Source organism: Schistocerca piceifrons, chromosome 8 (genome assembly GCF_021461385.2).
Source record: "Schistocerca piceifrons isolate TAMUIC-IGC-003096 chromosome 8, iqSchPice1.1, whole genome shotgun sequence".
NCBI lineage: Eukaryota > Metazoa > Arthropoda > Insecta > Orthoptera > Acrididae > Schistocerca > Schistocerca piceifrons.
This window is the reverse complement of record NC_060145.1, coordinates 253,132,702-253,152,283: the sequence shown is the minus strand read 5'-3', so window position 1 is coordinate 253,152,283 and position 19,582 is coordinate 253,132,702. Positions and strand designations below refer to the sequence as shown.

Here is a 19,582-nt window from a genome sequence, read left to right as displayed (position 1 = left end):
TCTGGATCAACGAGCCCCCTAGTTCAAGGATGGCGAACAAATGGTATGCGTGCCATTAGTGGCAAGCGAACAAATGATTTGCGCACGGCATTAAATGAGAAACTGAGGTAGGCTTACACTTAATCAAAGCAATTCATTTGTTCGTCTACATTTCAAGCCGAAGCACCGAAGTCCATCATGAACGGGACATCGGTGTCCAGCTGTCAGGGAATTGTAGATGACACATCGCTCCTACTGTCTCATTGTGAGACAAGACGTACTGAAATGCATTAGTAATGCTACACCGTCGTCCACTGTTCGATCGTATAGGTTTCCAGCTGTTCCAACAACGACGAACACTAATCTCTACCGACAAGACCTATACTACCAAATTGTTGCGGCGAATCAGTGCTTGCCTATTTGTTTTTGTTTGTTGCGCGCTTACGTCGTGTCTTGCAACTACACACACTTAGTACAATTTTTAAACTTGTGAACATTATTCAACCTGTCTACTTTAGCAAAGAAACAAAAAGCGCAAGATAAATGTAATAGAGAATTGCAGTCATGGTGGACTGAGAAATTTGGCATAATTTGTAATAGCAATAAAGCGGTCTGTGTTTTATGTTCCGGAACAATGGTATGTAGAACAACGTCTGTAAAACGGTACTATGACACAAATCTCTTTGTCTAAAAGCGAATCAAAGCAAAAGGAATTCATTGCATGTGCTATTAAGGATAGGAATACACAGTAGACATCTATGATTAAGTACAGCGTGATTATAATTAAAGTTAAACTTTCAAAATGCTTTAGAAATAACACAACTGAACAGAATGACGTCAAATTGCAACGGCATATTATCGGAGAAGGGGGAAAACGTACGGCAGAAGAAAAAAAATAGTGTGAAAATTGATCAATAGATGGCACTGTTTGTGTCAGAATACGTAAATTAAAACACCTGTCATGCGCACGACCCACTGAAGTTAGTATAAACACGCCAGGTACACGATTTTTCCTCCTTTCGCGTCTGCTACGTTCACTATGACTGTCTCAACGCAGGATCGCGTTCTGCTTGTAAAGCTGTATTACAAGAATGATGACTGTGCACACGTCGCTCTGCAGAAGTTCCGGACACTGAAGGGTTTGAAAAAAGGCTTTGGTCCGATGACTGCCGTATGTCCGGAAAAAATGATTCGGAAATTCGAAAAGACGGGTTCTTTTGGTGTGCAACCTGGTAGAGGGAGGAAACGAAATGATTCGACGTCAGTGGAAGCAGTGGCCACAGCAATGCCGGAGGAGACGAGTGGTGGTGTGCAAACGTTTTTAATAACGATATTGTTTAAAAAAGTATATTCCGAACTTTAAAAACGTTCTCTGCGCTTTGGATTTACTCGAAATGCCAGACCAAGAAGAAATCACTGTGAATTTTCTTCGATAATACACTGTTAAATCGAAGAATTTTCGTCAGATTTTCTCAGTTCAAAGAATTGTCGGAAACACTGAAATGTATTGTGTATCCAAATTTAATTAAAAAGGATGAACTGGACTTGTCTAAATTTGAGTTGTTGGAAACTAAAGAAATTGATTTCCAGTCTAATTCAGTATGGACTCAAAAATTTATCCGAACAAGAAAAACGTTAGAAGTAAACGAATTAGAACATTGTCAGAGCATTATCCAAAGGGGGAATTATCGAAATGTGTCATTATCAAAACGAGGAATTCAATTCCAGACACATAGAGCTGTCTACAGAAACTGGAGTTTGCTATATCCATAATATTTACATATATCTCTGCCTGTGAGTATTTAGTCTGTAAACTGAATAACGTTAAAGACTCGCTAACAAACCGTTTGTCAGATGACGAGCTAAACTTGCATTCTGGTAAAAGGTACAAAGTATGAACCTAATAATATAAACTATATGGTATCGAATTTGCAACAGCAGAAAACACATAATTTTTTCTTTCGTTCAGATAAACTAAATCTGCTTATTTTATGATAGCTGTATAAAAGATCTGTTTCTGATTAGAAATAAAGAGTATTAGTATGGAAAGCCCAAATTTCTATGCATTCATGCATTATCATATGTCGAAACATGCACTAAACAAGAACATAAAAAAGGCTAATACACTGTGTCAAAATTTAGTTCTATGATTAGTTTGATGACACGCTTTGGCCATATTAAACATTTATTTGGAAAGAAAAGAGCACGTAGATGTACAAAGGTTTGTCGTCCTTGCACTTTACCCTAATTTATCCAATATACACTCCGGTAGAGGGACGATATCCTAATTAATATTCACTCAAATACAAACGCTGTGAACATTAGTCAATGTACTTTAAAACAGTGCTCATATTGTTAATGTTATTGTTTTTATTTGCTACGAAAGACAGACAAAGCCGTAGCGAAGTCAGGCAGCTTAACAGACGCGACCAGCCAAGCATAATAAAAGATGATCAGAGAACATTATATTTACGAACTGAGAGTCAGAAACGTCATGGAACAACCTGCTCATTTCTTATGCGTCAACTTCATTTGCAGCGTCCTTCTTTAAAACAATATCTCAAACCTTCTTCTCCAGTTTTCCCGTGATCCGTGATTTGCTAGCATACCACACTGTGCTCCAGGCGTATATTCTCAGAAATCACCCGCTAAAGAGTATGTACATTTTTTGCACCATCGCTTCATAGCGATCCCTGGCAATTCAAAGATTCTACTTCCATGTTCCAGCACGTCTCTATTTTCTTACTCCGCGCTGTTAAATGCTCATCTGCTGCAATTTAGTTATAGAGTGCACAAGGAGAGATTCCTGCCACTGGTAAATATGGATTAGTGACAGGGAATAGTCGTGTTAAATGAACAGCCATCTGATTGCAAGCAGTTGCTTCTGTTTATTATTTATCCCTCTTAAGAATGAAACTTGTAAACTTCGTGACAAAAAGACAATTCTCTGCTTATTTTGTGATACAAAACGGGTCAATAGGTCCGTCAGAATTCTATGTCGACAGTTATCGTAAAAGAATACATGTTTTGTGCATTTGTTTCCCACATTGTCGATCTGGTGTTATGTTATGGTCCATTCGTTGAAGTGTATTGGCCACGGACGGTTACGTTAAGTTTTTGTTGCATGAAGTTGAGGTTCAGACTGGGCCAGCCTTTTCTCTTAGAATTTGTGTGTGCAATGCTTAACTAAATATGATAAGTACGTGATAATAAGATAAACAAGATAAAAAAAACTCTTCTCTGAATGAAACGGTAAGTGCATTCAGTGTAGACATAAGCTTGCGTACAGTTTACGTGACACGTTCACAGTACCTACACTGAATCTTATTACAGTCATTACGACATTACAGCAGTGATTTTCGAACTCTTTCGAAGAACTTAGACTTATGCTGAGATTAGTTAAAGCATCAAATATTCACTAAGTCTGTTCCAAAGTTGTTAGCTGGGGTGGCGTAGACAAACCCCTTCATGTATCTCAACAGGACGTTGTTTAGGGGAGCCAAATTAGATCATCGCGATATTCGTTAGGGGTCCCTACTCCAAAGAGAGTCAGGTCAGATGCTGCAGATCAAAGTTATAATCACGAGAAAAAAGAATTCTGACTGTATAAAACATTCGACGCTTGTGTGTTGGTGATTAATGCGGTCTCTGGTGATTGGTACCATTTTGCCTTCATTTTATATCCTCTATATAGAATCAAAGAACGGCGGCAAAAAGAACTAAACATTAGTGCATAATCGTCAACCAAATATCTCCATAGACAGAATGTCTTCTTTCTAGTTGATAACATTGTGACACTTGCTGCAACGTAAATGTATATAGGGCGTTTCTGTGATGACTGTCCTCGGCTAAACGAAGTTCTGTGACTTTGTTAACTGAGCAACTACAAGGCATCGTGGCGAAACCAGAAGTGTAATTTATTCTGTTAAAGGAACGGGTAGCGTTTTTTTTTTTTTTTTTTGCCATGTCATCTGACTGGTTTAATGCGGATCGCCACAAATTCCTCTCCTGTGTCAGCCTCTTCATCTCAGAGTAGCACTTGCAACCTACGTCCTCAGTTATTTGCTGGATGTATTCCAGTTTCTGTCTTCCTCTACACTTTTTACCCTCTACATCTTCCCCTCTAGTAAAGTGGAGGTCATTTCCTGGTGTCTTAACAGATGTCCTATCATCCTGAACCTTCTCTTCGTCAGTGTTTTACACATATTCCGTTCCTCTCCGATCTGTGTAGAACCTCCTCCTCATTCCTTACCTTATCAGTTCACCTCATTTTCGACATTCGTCTGTAGCACCACATCTTAAATACTTCCATTCTCTACTGTTCCGAATTCCCGCAGTCCATGTTTCACGACTTTACAATGCTGTACTCCAGACATACATTTTCAGAAATTTCTTCCTCAAGTTAAGGCCGATATTTGATATTAGTAGGCTTCTCTTGGCGAGGAATGCCCTTTTTGCCATTGTTAGTCTTCCTTTGATGTCCTGTTATTTTACTGCCTACACAGCAGAATTCCTTAACTACATCTACTTCGTGACCATCGATCCTGAGATTAAATTTCCCGCTTATCTCATTTCTACTACTTATCATTACCGTCGTCATTATTCGGTTTACTCTCTGTCCATACTCTGCACTCATTAGACTGTTCATTCCATTCAGCAAATCATGTAATTCTTCTTCACTTTCACTCAGGATAGCAATGTCATCAGCGAATAGTATCATTAATATCCTTTCACGTTAAATTTTAATTCCACTCCTGAACATTTCTTTCATTTCCATAATTGCTTCCTCGATGAACAGTAGGGGCGAAATACTACATCCTTGTCTTACATCCTTTTTAATACGAGCGCTTCGTTCTTGGTCTTTCATTCTTATTATTCCCTCTTAGTTGTTCTACATATTGCATATGACCCATCTCTCCCTATAGCTTATCCCTATTTTTGTCAGAATTTCGAACATCCTGCACCATTTTACAGTGTCGAACGCTTTTTCCATGTCGACAGATCCTATGAACGTGTCTTGATTTTTCTTTAGTCTTGCTTCAATTATTAACCACCATGTCAGAATTGCCTCTCTAGTGCCTTTACCTTTCCTAAAGCCAAACTGATCGTCATCTACCGCATCCTCAATTTTCTTTTCCATTCTTCTGTATACTATTCTTGTAAGAAACTTGGGTGGATGAGCTGTTAAGCTGATTGTGTGATAATTCTCGCACTTGTCAGCTCTTCCCGTCTTCGGAATTCTGTGGATGATATTTTTCCGAAAGTCTCATGGTATGTTACCATACTCATACATTCTACACACCAATGTGAATAGTAGTTTTGTTGCCACTTCCTCCAACGATTTTAGAAATTCTGATGGAATGTTATCTATCCCTTCTGCGTCATTTGACCTTAAGCCCTCCAAAGTTCTCTTAAATTCTGATTCTAATACTGGATCTTCTATCTCTTCTAAACCGACTCCTGTTTCTTCTTCTATCACATTAGACAGATCTTCCCCTCATAGATGCTTTCAATGTATTCTTTCCACCTATCCGCTCTCTCGTCTGCATTTAACAGTGGAATTCCCATTGCACTCTTAATGTTATCACCCTTGCTTTCAATGTCAACGAAGGTTGTTTTGACTTTCCTGTATGAGGAGTCAGTCCTACCGACAATCATTTCTTTTTAGAATTCTTCACATTTTTCATGCAGCCATTTCGTCTTAGCTTCCCTTTATTTCATTCTTCAGCGACTTGTATTCATGAGTCTCCCGGAACATTTTTATACTTCCTCCTTTCCTCGATCAGTTGAAGTATTTCTTCTGTTACCCATGATTTCTTCACAGTTACCTTCTTTGAATGTATGTTTTCCTTCCCCATTTCTGTTATCGCCCTGCTTAGGGATGTCCATTCGTCTTCAACTGTACTGCCTACTGAGCTATTCCTTATTGCTACGAGGGTGAGTCAAATGAAAACCTTAAATATTTTTTTAAATATTATTTATTGTGCAGAAGTGGTACAAAGCTGTACCAGTTTTCTACATAATCTCCCCCATGCTCAATGCAAGTCCTCCAGAGCTTACAAAGAGCATATACTCCTTTAGAAAAATATTCTTTTGGTAGTCCGCGCAATCACACATGCACCGCTTGGCGTACCTCTTCATCAGGACGGAACTTCTTTCCACCCATGGCGTCTTTGAGTGGTACAAAAGTATGGAAATCACTTGGGGCAAAGTCTGGAGAGTATGGTGGATGAGGAAGACACTCAAAATGAAGGTCTGTGGTTGTTGCAACCGTTGTACGGGCAGCGCGGGGCCTTGCATTGTCATGTTGCAACAGGACACCTGCTGACAGCAATCCACGTCGCTTTGATTTGATTGCAGGCGGGAGTTTTTTTTTAGGAGATATGTGTATCGTAAAGGGAGACCAAGAGATGAATACACTAAGCAGATTCAGAAGGATGTAGGTTGCAGTAGGTACTGGGAGATGAAAAAGCTTGCACAGGATAGAGTAGCATGGAGAGCTGCATCAAACCAGTCTCAGGACTGAAGACCACAACAACAACAACATGTGTATGATGGACTGGTGACAGTGGTCGCTCTAGGCATGTAATGCTCCAAAATAACGCCTTTTTTGTCCCAAAAGAGAGTCAGCATAACCTACGCTGCTGATGGTTCTGTTCAAAACTTCTTTGGTTTTGGTGATGAGGAATGGCGCCATTTCTTGCTCGCTCTTCCGGTTGGTGGAAGTGAACCCAGGTTTCTTCCCCAGTAACGATTCTTGCAAGGAAGCCATCACCTCGTTCAAAGCACCGAAGAAGTTCTTCACAAGCATCAACACGTCGTTGTCTCATTTAAGGAGTCAGCTTCCGTGGCACCCACCTTGCAGACACTTTGTGAAACTGGAGCACATCATGCACAATGTGGTGTGCTGACCCATGACTAACCTGTAAACATGCTGCAATGTCATTCAGTGTCACTCGGCGGTTTTCCTTCACTATGGCTTCAACTGCTGCAATGTTCTGTGGAGTCACAACTCGTTGTGCCTGACCTAAACGAGAAGCATCTTCCACTGAAGTCACATCATTTGCGAACTTCCTACTCCATTCGTAGACTTGCTGCTGTGACAAACATGCATCACCGTACTGAACCTTCATTCGTCGATGAATTTCAATAGCTTTCACACCTTCACTACGCAAAAACCGAATAACAGGATGCTGATCTTCCCTGGTGCAAGTCGCAAGTGGGGCTGCCATCTTTATACTGATACTGCGACAGTATGTGTGCGTCTGCACTATTCTGCCCCCTACAGGCCATTCTGTATGGTGTTTGTAGCACGCTTACCAACTTATTGGATAACGGCTCGAAATTTCGATTTGTTATTACAAATTTAAGGTTTCCATTTGACTCACCTCGTATATCTGTAGCCTCAGAGAACTTCAAGCGTATCTCGTCATTCCTTAGTACTTCCGTGTCCCACTTTTTTGCGCATAGATTTTTCCTGGCTAATGTCTTAAACTTCAGCCTACTCTTCATCACTACTATGTTGTGATCCGAGTCTATATCTTCTCCTCGGCACACCTTAAAATCCAGTATCTGATTTCGGAATCTCTGTCTGACCATGACGTAATTTAACTGATATATTCCCATATTACCCGGCCTTTTCCAAGTATACCTTCTCCTCTTGTGATTCTTGGAGAGAGTATTCACTATAGCCTGCTGAAGTTTATAACAGAACTCAATTAATCTTTTCCCTCTCTCATTCCTTGTCCCAAGCCCATATTCTCCTGTAACCTTTTCTTCTACTCCTTCCCCTACAACTGCATTCCAGTCCCCCATGACTGTTAGATTTTCATCTCCCTTTACATATTATACTGCCCTTTCAATATCCTCATACACTTTCTCTATCTTTCCGTCTTCAGCTTGCGACGCTGGCATGTATACCTGAACTATCGTTGTCGGTGTTGGTTTGCTGTCGATTCTGATAAGAACAACCCTATCACTGAACTGTTCACAGTACCACACGCTCTGCCCTACCTTCCTATTCATAACGAATTCTACTCCCGTTACACCAATTTCTGCTGCTGTTGATATTACCCTACACACATCTGACCAGAAATCCTTGTCTTCTTTCCACTTCACTTCACTGATCCTTACTATATCTAGTTTCCCTAAAACGTTCAAGCTTCTGACATTCCACGCCCGACTCGTAGAATATTATTATTTCGTCGATTACTCAGCGTTTTTCTCATGGTAACCTCCCCCTTGGCAGTAGTGGTATCAGGTTGAAATTTACACTGAAGCGCCAAAGAAACTGTATAGGCATGCGTATTCAAATACAGAGGTGTGTAAACAGGCAGATTACGGCACTGTGGTCGGTGACGCCGATACAAGACAACAAGTGTCTGGCGCAGTTGTTAGATAGATTAAAGCTGCTACAATGGCAGATTACCAAGGTTTACGTGAGTCTGAACGTGGTATTACAGTTGGCATACGAGCGATGGGTCACAGCAGCTCCGAGGTAGCGATGAAGTGGGGATTTTCCCGTACGACCATTTCACGAGTGTAACGTGAATATCAGGAATCCGGTAAAACATCAAATGTCCGACATCACTGCGCCTGGAAAAAGATCTTGCAAGAACGGGACCAATGACGACTGAAGAGAATCGTTCAAGGTTGCAAAAGTGCAACTCTTCCGCAGATTGATGGAGATTTTAATGCTGGACCTTCAACAAGTGCCAGCGTGCGAACCATTCAACGAAACATCATGGATATGAGCTTTCGCAGCCGAAGGCCCACTTGTGGACCCTTGATGAATATATGACACAAAGCTTTTCGCCTCACCCGAGCCTGTCAACACCGACATAGGACTGTTGATAACACGAAACACGTTGCCTGGTCGGACGGGTATCGTTTCAAATTGTATCGAGCGGATGGGTGTATGCGGGTATGGAAGCAACCTCATGACTCCATTGACCCTGCATGCCAGCAAGGGACTGTTCAAGCTGGTGGAGGCTCTGTGATGGTATGGGGCGTGTGCAGTTTGAGTGATAAGGGACACCTCATACGTCTGGATATGAATCAGATAGGTGACACGTACGTACGTATCCTATCTCATAACCTACATTCATTCTTGTCCATTGTGTATTTCGGTGGACTTGGGCAATTCCAGCAGGACAATGCGACACCCCACACGTTCAGAAATGATATAGAGTGGCACCAGGAACACTCTTCTGCGTTTAAACGCCTCCACTGGCCAACAAACTCCCCAGACATGAACATTATTGAGCATATCTGGGATGAAACTTTCCTGGCACATTAAAACTTAGCCACAGACTGGGTGATGTTTCCAGAATGAGAGTTTCACTCTGCAGTGGAGTGTGCGCTGATGTGAAACTTTCCTGGCGAGGGCATATTGAAAACTCTTTAGCCTTTAGGCAAGCCAATCTTTCACCCCTTGTAGATTACGCAGTCCCTGCAGAGGCACTGCAGCCATCTCATCTACATAGCGACCCTTCAGGACAAGCAATCATAGATATGACAGGAAATGCCAGAGTTTGTTTGCCGCTAGCAATAATAGTTGAGGCACTAGATTTCTTTCTATATCGATGAGGATGGCAGGGAGACGTGGCCAGGGTAGCAGAAGTAAAAGAAGCAGCCGTAAGCTCTTCCAGCAAAACATCCAGGCTTCTGCAAAATCGTGACCTCTTTGCTTGTGAGTGCAGGTGGTGGCATCTCGCCATAAAGTCGGCGCGCGAGGGCGACCCTGTCTTCAGCAGGACAATGGCCAGCAGCCTGCATTCCGGATTCGTATTGTCCACCTTGGGTATGTGACCGAAAGAGCTTTATGATTTCCTCTGGGAGAGAGAGCATAGTTCACTGCAGGTGTGGAATGAACGCTCGTTTCTCTGGCGCCGAGTTTTGTGAGGGAAAGGGGGGGGGGCGGAGGATACATTTTGGTAGCAGACTTTCTGATTGGAGGAATACCGCTATGCCGTGTCTAGGTGGAAATTCTGGCGCGGTGTTACAAGTTCGCAATCTGTGCGGGCAACTTGGCCATTGGAGGGGACAATTTTTGCGACTCCAAAAGGATTTGGTGTCGAGGACGGAAGAGAGGAGAGATTTTGATGGAATTCGGTAGATGTCCACCGTAGAGGACGGTGTAGGCAGTTCAGAAGAGGTATGCTGTATACTCGGCAAATTGATGGGGAGCCGCCACAGCCTTGGTTCTTTCGGCGCGACAGCCGTGGTTTTCTGCACATCTCGGTGCGAGGGTAGGCCGGCCGCAGCCTTTGCAGTCGTGTACCATTGGCCAGTTTCCACATCACCCATTGGGCAGCCCAGTGCTGAGCACATCGGCAACCTGGGCCTATTAGCAATCTTTGTCTGAGGACTGTAGCGAGTCCATCTGACCTGCAGCCCTGTACTTCAACCAGCCTATGTCGTATTGAATTTCAACTAGCGGTTCACAACCTCAGTCAGTGCACATATAGTCAGAAAAATTCATGCTGTTACCTCGAGGGAGGCATCGTTTTAATTTAACCCCCTTCCCCTTTAACAGCTGTGCCAGCAATCAATACCATCTGTCACCGTGAATTTTGTTTCATATTTGTGTGAGTTATTATTATTATTTGATTTGTATGCTAATTCTGGGAATGCACTTCTTGGATTGGTAATAAACTGAAAAGAACAATATTTCATTGAAGTACTCTATTCATCGTGGCCATTCGAATAGTAATAAATTTTTTGTGTGTTGAGGGTACTTAATAACGGTAACAAATCTTACAATTTCTTACAGACAATTTCAGGCAGAGAGTAATTGGAAGGGAATGCTGTAACTGAAGTTCCAAAACGCCTATTAATTAAAATATCGCCTATTTGGTTTCTAAGTAAAAATACCTTCCTACCTTTTTTTACATTCATTGTAACAGGCGTAGGCATAGTTGCTATCACACTCTTACGATCACTGATACCTTCCTTTACTTTTACTGACTGGACCAGTTCAGGTCTGTTTGTTGCTAGGAGATCTAAGACGCTACTCTCACGAGTTTGTTCTCTACCTACACATAGTCATTTTCGGATAAGACATTCAGAATAAAGTCACACGAATCCTTGTCTCTGACACCAGTTTTGGTCGCACGACTCTCGCAGTCTGTATCAGGCAAGTCTAAGTCACCCCCCGCTCCCATTACAACTGAACTTAGGATTTAGTTGCTGTTTACTTCCGTTTCCAACCAACTTTCTGCTCCTAATACTGTCTGGGCATTATATCCTTCAATAAGCGATACTAATTTTAGGACCTTTCCTTGGATACTCATATAGTTTACTAACATCAGATTAACCTTTTCTGTATCCGAACTGCGAGCACGAGCATCCTCTGAGAACAGTGTTGCTGACGTAACTTCAGTTTCCGCAGGCAATTCTTGTCGGATCCCAAGGGGGTTTTTCTACCTCGAAAAAAAAACCCTTGTGCACGGCCATGTTCTCCGCTACCCTAGTAGGCGCTTCCTGCTTGTAGTGCTCACCTGCCCTTTTAAGGCTCAATCCGTCCATGACAAACAACTATCCTCCAAGTCGGCTAGGCTAGCCAATCGACAGTGATGTGTCCATGATGTTGTCTATCACTGTCCACAGTCCATGACTCACTATCGAAGATGGAATGTTTCTCATTAAAGGAACTTGCAGAACTTCAATGTAGTGTCGAATGAATGTAAAGCGAAAAGTTCTGTAACATGTCTCATCCTGGACGAGAAACCATTTCAAGGTGTGGTAGGCAGCAGAAGACTTTCTGGGAAATTGATGAAAGACCTGCCCAGCTTGTCTGACAAAAAGGTTACAGGCGATTTGTGGCTAATATCCTGAGCCAGCTTCAGTGGTTGCTCTGTTCTGTAGGATGCTTCTTAGCCTGCAAGCACAGAGGGTAGGATTATTAACAAATCTGAGCTCAAGTGTAAGGTGCACGATGGAACCCCTTTGCAATATGGGCCTGAAGATAGTAAGAAGTCCAATGTGTGCTCGTTGTTCATATCAGGACATGGAGCAGGGGGATGCGGATAGTCATCCCAGATGTGAGATGGGTGCTTCCAGCTGCCAGAAAGAAACCACAGGGTGCAGCCAACTGCAGGTGTTGGTATGCACCTACAGATCAGAAGAGATTCTCCTTGGTTTCCAATGAAAGGCAGCCAGTCTTTCTTGCAGTATAGATGGCATAGCTCACAGTCTGCAGTGTAGTTGGCAGGACTGGTAATAGACCATTGGTATGGAGCCATGTGGAGGGTCTGAATCAGAGGGTCAAACGGTTCTGCGAACGGGTAGGCTGTAGATTCCGTGTCTTGCGTCGTAGGGTGGAAAGGTGTCGGGATTTGTCTAATAAATCAGGGATCCACTTCGAATTGGAGGCGGCTGCAAATGCAGTGAGGGGTGTGGGGAGTGGATAGGGCTTTTTTCTTAGGTTAATCTTAGGGGAAGTATAAACAAGGGTACCCAGTCTCAATACAGCTTTTGTGCAGGACAATGCTGACTTCCTTTTTTTTTTTTTTTTTTTTTAAGTACAAAGATACAGAGCTCCAGGGAAGGGTACATAGTGTTAATATTTTTATCTTTTTTCACTGCAGTCAACTTTTTCCGCACTTTCAACTTATGTTATTGTCCTGACAGCTTCCTTTCCGTGGCGATTTGAGCAGAAATCGCCGTCGGTGTTATTGAGCTGTACTCGATGGCAGGCCCCGTGGAGCTAAATTGCCAGAATTCGATTGGCCGTTTCTGGTCCGTGATGCCGTGACCAGCCCGCATGAAATCCCCTTTATGATTAATTGACAAGCCGAGCCGGGCGGCCGCACATTTCGACTCGGCTGGCACGGCGCAGCCGAGCGATGACTCAACGGCCTGCCGTTGGCGGCCCGGACCGTGACGTCACGAGCGCGGGCCGAGTCTTGACGAACGCTGGCGGGCGCGGCCGAAGGGCAGCGGGCCCCGGCGCTGCGCCAGTCAGCTGTCAGCTGCGGAACAGTCGAGCGTCGACTGCGGGGTGGTCGACTCTGCAGCAGCGAAAGCACAAGGGGCTGACGGCACGGTGAGTACCACGCAAGCTTCTGCCGCAGTCGTCGGTCACTGCTCAAATACTTTAAGCTGGAACGGACAAACTTCTCTCCCCTCACACGAGAATCGTCCACACAATTAGAAGCTGTTATATGGAAAGATCCCAATACTTTAATAAATCTGTATTTGGCGCATGGAATGTGATAAGTTCACATTGACTTACAAAATAAATAAGTGATTCACAAGCTGCGACTTGGACGCGAATAGAACAGTGATCCAGAAAGTACAAAATAAATTTATTTCCGCCAACGAACACAAAATTGTTAGGTCCTTCGGCTATCGGTTATGCTCAGATCTGTTTTAAGACATATCCTAATATAATTTGTTTGTCTTCTGACGATGCCACTATGGCTTCATTACATTAGGACATATTTTTAGACAGATCTGAAGGTGGTCACTGCTGACCGGAACCAGTAGTCTAAGAACCTAACAATTTTGGGCTCATAGACGTAAATAAAAAAAATTTATTCTACAAATAAAGAAAGGTGATACTGAACACCGCTATAAGAGATAACATGCAGTATTAAGTTGATTATTTCGTTTTAATATGTCAAATTACCACGTCCCTTCGAAGTTTCGAATTCGGTTTTATTAGCAAATTATTTTTACACAACACACTTTACGCTCCAAACATAGAATTTATAATTGTTTTCATTTCAATACGAGCGCGGAATTTTTCACTGTGCATGTGGCTCCTTTGGCCTGTTCCGCTGACGTGTTAGAGTGCAAGGATTTCAAAGGAGCAGAGATGTTTGCTGCAATTTAGCAAACGCAGGTAGGGCCTACCGGTGACATACTACTGCTGTAATTGATATAGAGGTAACAAAGCTGCAAGTGGCACACAGTTTTATAACAACCTGTTTCACTTGTCAGGTGAGAGCATCGTCAGATCTGAAAATTACAGTTCTTAGCAACAACGTTAGATGAAATTGATTGAAAGTCGGTTTACAAAGTATTAACTTACATTCATTGACCTGGCGACAACACGACAGTTCTTAACTATGGTACCTAGCGGTACTCTTTGACGTTTTACCATCAAGGGAATGTTTCGAAGTTTATATGCAGTAAGCCGACTTTAAGGCAATTTTACCTAATTTTGTTGCTAAATACCCTTATTTTCATAGATCTGACGGTTCTCACGGCCGACGAGTGAAACCGGTTATAGTAAATGAAGCTGTGTGCAGACGTATGGCTATTTTATCTCAATATTAGTTGCAATTTAGTTTCATAGTACTTTAGATCCCCCCCTTTTTTGTTTTTAGATACGACTTGCTAAGAAGTCAAAATCGGTCATGGTACTATTTACGATGACACGACGCTGAGAAACACAATAAAGGAATTTCGAAGCAAGTCTGTAGACACCGACTTCTCTTCCAGGTATGCCTGTTGAGCCATTAGCTGCTCAGATGCCTTTCACACTCAGCGAAGGGCATCCTTTTGCAATATTCTGCCTGTTTCCAAGAGTCCTTATAGCGACTTTGGGCCGATTGCTACGTAAATGGCAGAAAGACATCACAAAGTGTTTTCCCCAGTAAAGGGGTAATGAAGAAATACTATGGCCGTGTCTGCTGCACTGAACCAGGCCGTAAAATCTAATCCTTGGAGCTGCGGTATCCAATATGTGTTCTCCTAGAATAGCGATTCCATGTTTTTGCGAAATAAGTAATCAGCTGACACAGTCATTTTCGTAGCGTACAGCGTACGTAAAAATGAAAGTAGCAACCCATCCGGACGTCTCGTAATATACATTCTATTGTCAGAAGTTTTATTTATTGGTTTCAGGCAAAGCTCATTTCTCCAGATACAGTGGTCACGTAATAATACAAACCGAATATTTAGATGACTCCATTATAAAATATAAAACGCAACATACTGTGTAAAATCAAATTATATATTGATACGCGAAAAATTAGGCGAGAGCTCAAGTTTTACTGTTTCACAAGACGGATGCAACGGCAAATACATTTGGCAAGAATCGTATTTATGGAACTATGAGTTACTCTAACAAAAGTAATCCTTTCTTTTTAAAATATTGTAAAATCTAATTATCTTGGGTGCTTGTGTTTATCATATTCCATCAGTATAGGTACAAGTGTACTCTTCAATGAAGTAACATTCACAGTACGGAGAGGATATTAATTTTAACAAATTTCTCGTTTTATTAATACTCAGATGACCTGCCCCTAGTCGGTTAGTAGTTCGTGTGACTCAGTGGCCTGGTGGAAGTCTATTGGGAGCCACATCGGCGACTTGCGTGCCCCTAAGCTACCCCCGCAATCCAACCAGGGACAGTTTATTGGAATCCGTTTCTGAATCACGCAGTATCATATGATTTTGATGATAGTCTATGCCCACTAACACTGTGCATACCTTGTGCATTTTTTCTTGGTTGGCGAATCTATTATGAAAATTGCAATTGCGATTTGAAGTCGCGCATGAGTTATGCGACCACTGTGAGTAATCCAGTAACGTATACAATGCTGACTGGTCGCTAATAACACGTCTTAGGTGTTCCATAGAAATATTATATTGAAGCCATACTATATTACGCCCTTCGGGCGTGGGCCACCATCAGCAGGTCTGTTAAAAATATGCAAACATCATGAGTACAAAAATACTTCACAACCCACACATTAAGGCAAAACAAATGGCAGACAAATTTACAGAATATGTATCAGTGTACGGAACAAGAAAGCTGCATAGACACTGACATACAGTGCACGAGATAACACAGAGAAAACAGTCAAGCGCAGTGGCTGAACATGAAAACTAAAGTGAACAAATCATGCTGACCAGAGCGAAGTAAATTAAAAATCCGCCAGATGGTGTACCGAACACAGCGCTCTAAACGCGCTCAAATACAAGACAAATTACAGGAAGTAACAAAAAGGCTACAGTCGGCCCCATGTAAAAATAAATATCATAAAAAATCTGAATATTAATGGGAACAACCCATATAGTACAGCAGAATACATTGAAATACGAATGTATTAAATGGCAGTAACAAATTATATCATTAGCTTACACATACCATGTGATTCCAACTGCAGTGGGGGATACAAGATGTGGAGGGAAGAGGAGATTTTACGAAGATCTTATTTTTACACAAGCATAGGAATTCAAGATTTAAGTCCTATAGTTAAACTATAGGAATTAATCATAAAACCGTTCCAAAAAAGCTGCTGAAAGCTGTTACACTAGAGCATGTTGCACTCTGGACGGCATAGACGCAGTTCTCGCACTCCTTTTTAAGAATGAAAAACCAAACATATTTCACACAACAATCGAAAGTGATAAGAGCAAATAGTAATCTCAGTGGGTCGTCCTTGCATATAAAATCACTCAAAACACAAGTTACGAGGACAGGAATGAAAAATAATAAGCAAACAACAAAATCTCTATTAAAAACCACGAAGAAACTGTCCCAGGAGCAGCATGATGCGCTCAGGGCGATGCCAAATAGGCCATCACTTATATTTGCACATAACAACTTGAAACAAACTTCGGTGAATGAAATTCCAAGTGTTACGAAAACTGGGAAAGCCAGCCACACATTTTCACAAAGGGTCGAATGGGCACCCCAAAAACGAGTATCAATTCATACAGAAATAAACCAATAAAACGAACAGAAGGATGATAAACGAGCGTCGTGAAAGCAGGAGTCCTAAATGATATCACTAAAGCAATACGTCGTCAAAGATATTAAAAGACCAATTCCTGTTGGTTGCAATTTGCCCGTCATTCACAATGTTAGAATATAATTTGCGATGTACGTAAACTTCGTGTTTCTGCGGGATATCACGGTGAATTCCCTTATGCTCGATGGGAAGGATTTTTAAACCTTCATGCAACGAGGGTAAATCTTGGTCCTTCGTTTTTAAGTGGCAGCCTATTGCACTATTATTACTTCTGTATGTGTGTTCTCTAAACCTTGTTATGAAGTACTTCCCAGTCTGGAACTCGTAGATCTTGTCACAGGAACCAAACACAAGAGCCACGCCCTAAACGCATAATAAAGAGTTTGGAATCAATATAATGTTTCTTTGGAACACCCAAGATCTGTTGCTAGCGACCAGTCAGCATTACGTACACTTACTGGATTACTATGAAAATCACTATATGTAGAACTTCTCCTCTTAACCCCGCTGCAACCGAATGTATGAGCGACGTCTGTAATACCAACTCTGAGGGAAAGAAACAGCAACATCTCCATCCATACGCTAGTTTGATAAGCACCGCAGATTACGCTGTGTATTGTGTCAGTGTAAGCTGAGACAACCTTTTTCTTAGTTTCTCACATTCTATCCTATAAGGCACTGAATATGTTGATTCATGTATGGGAAATGTGGCGCGTCGTAAGTTTATCTATTAATTTCTTAATTTCTATCGCATAAAAAGGAAAGGATTTGTGATACCCCATCCCATTATCATACTTCTAATAATGGTTTACACTGTTCCACGGGATGTGTGTATTTTGAAGGGACTAACGAATTCCGTAATAAAATCTAATCTGTAATGTAGCACATATTGTTCTTGCGACATAGACCGAAAAATTACAAATATACGACGATGGAAAAGTAACAGTGAGAGCACAATTTAAAAATCCTTGTAGTGTAGTCATTAACGCAACGCCGTTCACACAGAAATTCAGCCGGCCAGAGTGTCCTTTGCGGTTCTAGGCGCTTCAGTCTGGAATCGCATGACCGCTACGGTCGCACGTTCGAATCCTGCCTCGGGCATGGATGTGTGTGATGTCCTAAGGTTAGTTAGGTTTAAGTAGTTCTAAGTTATAGGGGACTGATGACCACAGATGTTAAGTACCATAGTGCTCAGAGCCATTTGAACCACAGAAATTCATAGAAATAAATATGGATCTCTTCAGACTATTATTGTGGTCATGTAGTGTAAGTTGCAATCAAAAAGCTCCCTTTCCGAGGCCGCAATGCCAGTCAGGTAAAATCGCTGTGAGATACCCCCGTTCGGTAAAACACCGTCTCTTGCTGCGTGAAGAACTCCGTCCTGCCTGCTGCACATTTTCGTCCGACAGGAATTGTCGACCTTTCAAGGGCTTTTTGAAGGGACCAGAGGCTTGGTAATCGCATGGGAAGAGATCACGACTATTATGATTCTCGTCGTTAGTTGTTATGATGACAGGTGGCCAATGCTAAATACGATGGTGAGTCAAATGAAAGCCTGAAACATTTTTTAAAAATTTATTTACTGTGCAGACAGCAACCCACGTCGCTTTGATTTGATTGCAGGCCGCAGATGATTTTTTAGGAGATCTGTGTGTGATGCACTGGAGGCAGTGGTCCCTCTAGGCATGTAACGCTCCAAAATGACGCCTTTTTTGTCCCAAAAGAGAGTCAGCATAACCTACGCTGCTGATGGTTCTGTTCGAAGCTTCTTTGGTCTTGGTGATGAGGAATGGCGCCCTCTTCGTTTCCGGTTGGTGGAAGTGAACCCAGGTTTCGTCCACAGTAACGATTCTTGCAAGGAAGCCATCACCTTCTCGTTCAAAGCACCGAAGAAGTTCTTCACAAGCATCAACACGTCGTTGTCTCATTTCAGGAGTCAGCTTCCGTGGCACCCATCTTGCAGACACTTTGTGAAACTGGAGCACATCATGCACAATGTGGTGTGCTGACCCATGACTAATCTGTAAACATGCTGCAATGTCATTCAGTGTCACTCGGCGGTTTTCCTTCACTATGGCTTCAACTGCTGCAATGTTCTGTGGAGTTACAACTCGTTGTGCCTGACCTAAACGAGGAGCATCTTCCACTGAAGTCACACCATTTGCGAACTTCCTACTCCATTCGTAGACTTGCTGCTGTGACAAATATGCATCACCCTACTGAACCTTCATTTGTCGATGAATTTCAATAGGTTCCGCACCTTCACTACGCAAAAACCGAATTACAGAACGCTGTTCTTCCCTGGTGCAAGTCGCAAGTAGGGCGGCCATCTTTATACTGATACTGCGACGGTATGTGTGTATCTGCACTATGCTGCCCCCTACAGTCCATTCTGCGCGCTGTTTGTAGCTCGCTTATCAACTTACAGGATAACGGCGTGAAATTTCGATTTGTTATTACAAATTTAAGGTTTTCATTTGACTCACCCTCGTAGAAACATATATTGCAGATTTGGCAGTGAAGTCGGCTGCATAGTCGGTGTCTGCAACGACTGAAATAATTAGTAGTCGTTGGTAAAAAATAATATATATTGTACTTAAATTGTGTTACAGGCTTCTTCATAGGCTGCATAGATATAATTACAAACATATCTAGAGAGGCAGTACTTACGCCATACTTGACGAAGCGCCTTGCTAGAGGTTGCTTCCTATCAGCTGAAGGCTATGCTACATTCCTAGTTGAGATCCAGAGCAAGAGTGGCCGAGAGCTCGCTTGATACTTGTCACAAGCCGCGGAGCGACGCTAGTCGCGAAGCCAGCGATATCTATTACGGACCGCGGTCGATATCTGCAACCCCTAACAAGTGTATCGAACGTTGATACCACTACGAC

General features: G+C 42.3%; 1 protein-coding gene across 1 annotated transcript in view; it reads left to right on the top strand.

Annotated features, from left to right (window-relative positions):
* Positions 1–12,827: 12,827 nt before the first annotated feature.
* The window catches only part of LOC124712249 (uncharacterized protein CG3556-like), a 614,255-nt gene continuing 607,500 nt past the window's right edge, over positions 12,828–19,582 (top strand). The window contains exons 1-2 of the mRNA XM_047242544.1: positions 12,828–12,845; positions 12,917–13,027. Coding sequence (XP_047098500.1) covers positions 12,828–12,845; positions 12,917–13,027 — 129 coding nt within the window. The remainder of the gene's footprint in view (positions 12,846–12,916; positions 13,028–19,582) is intronic.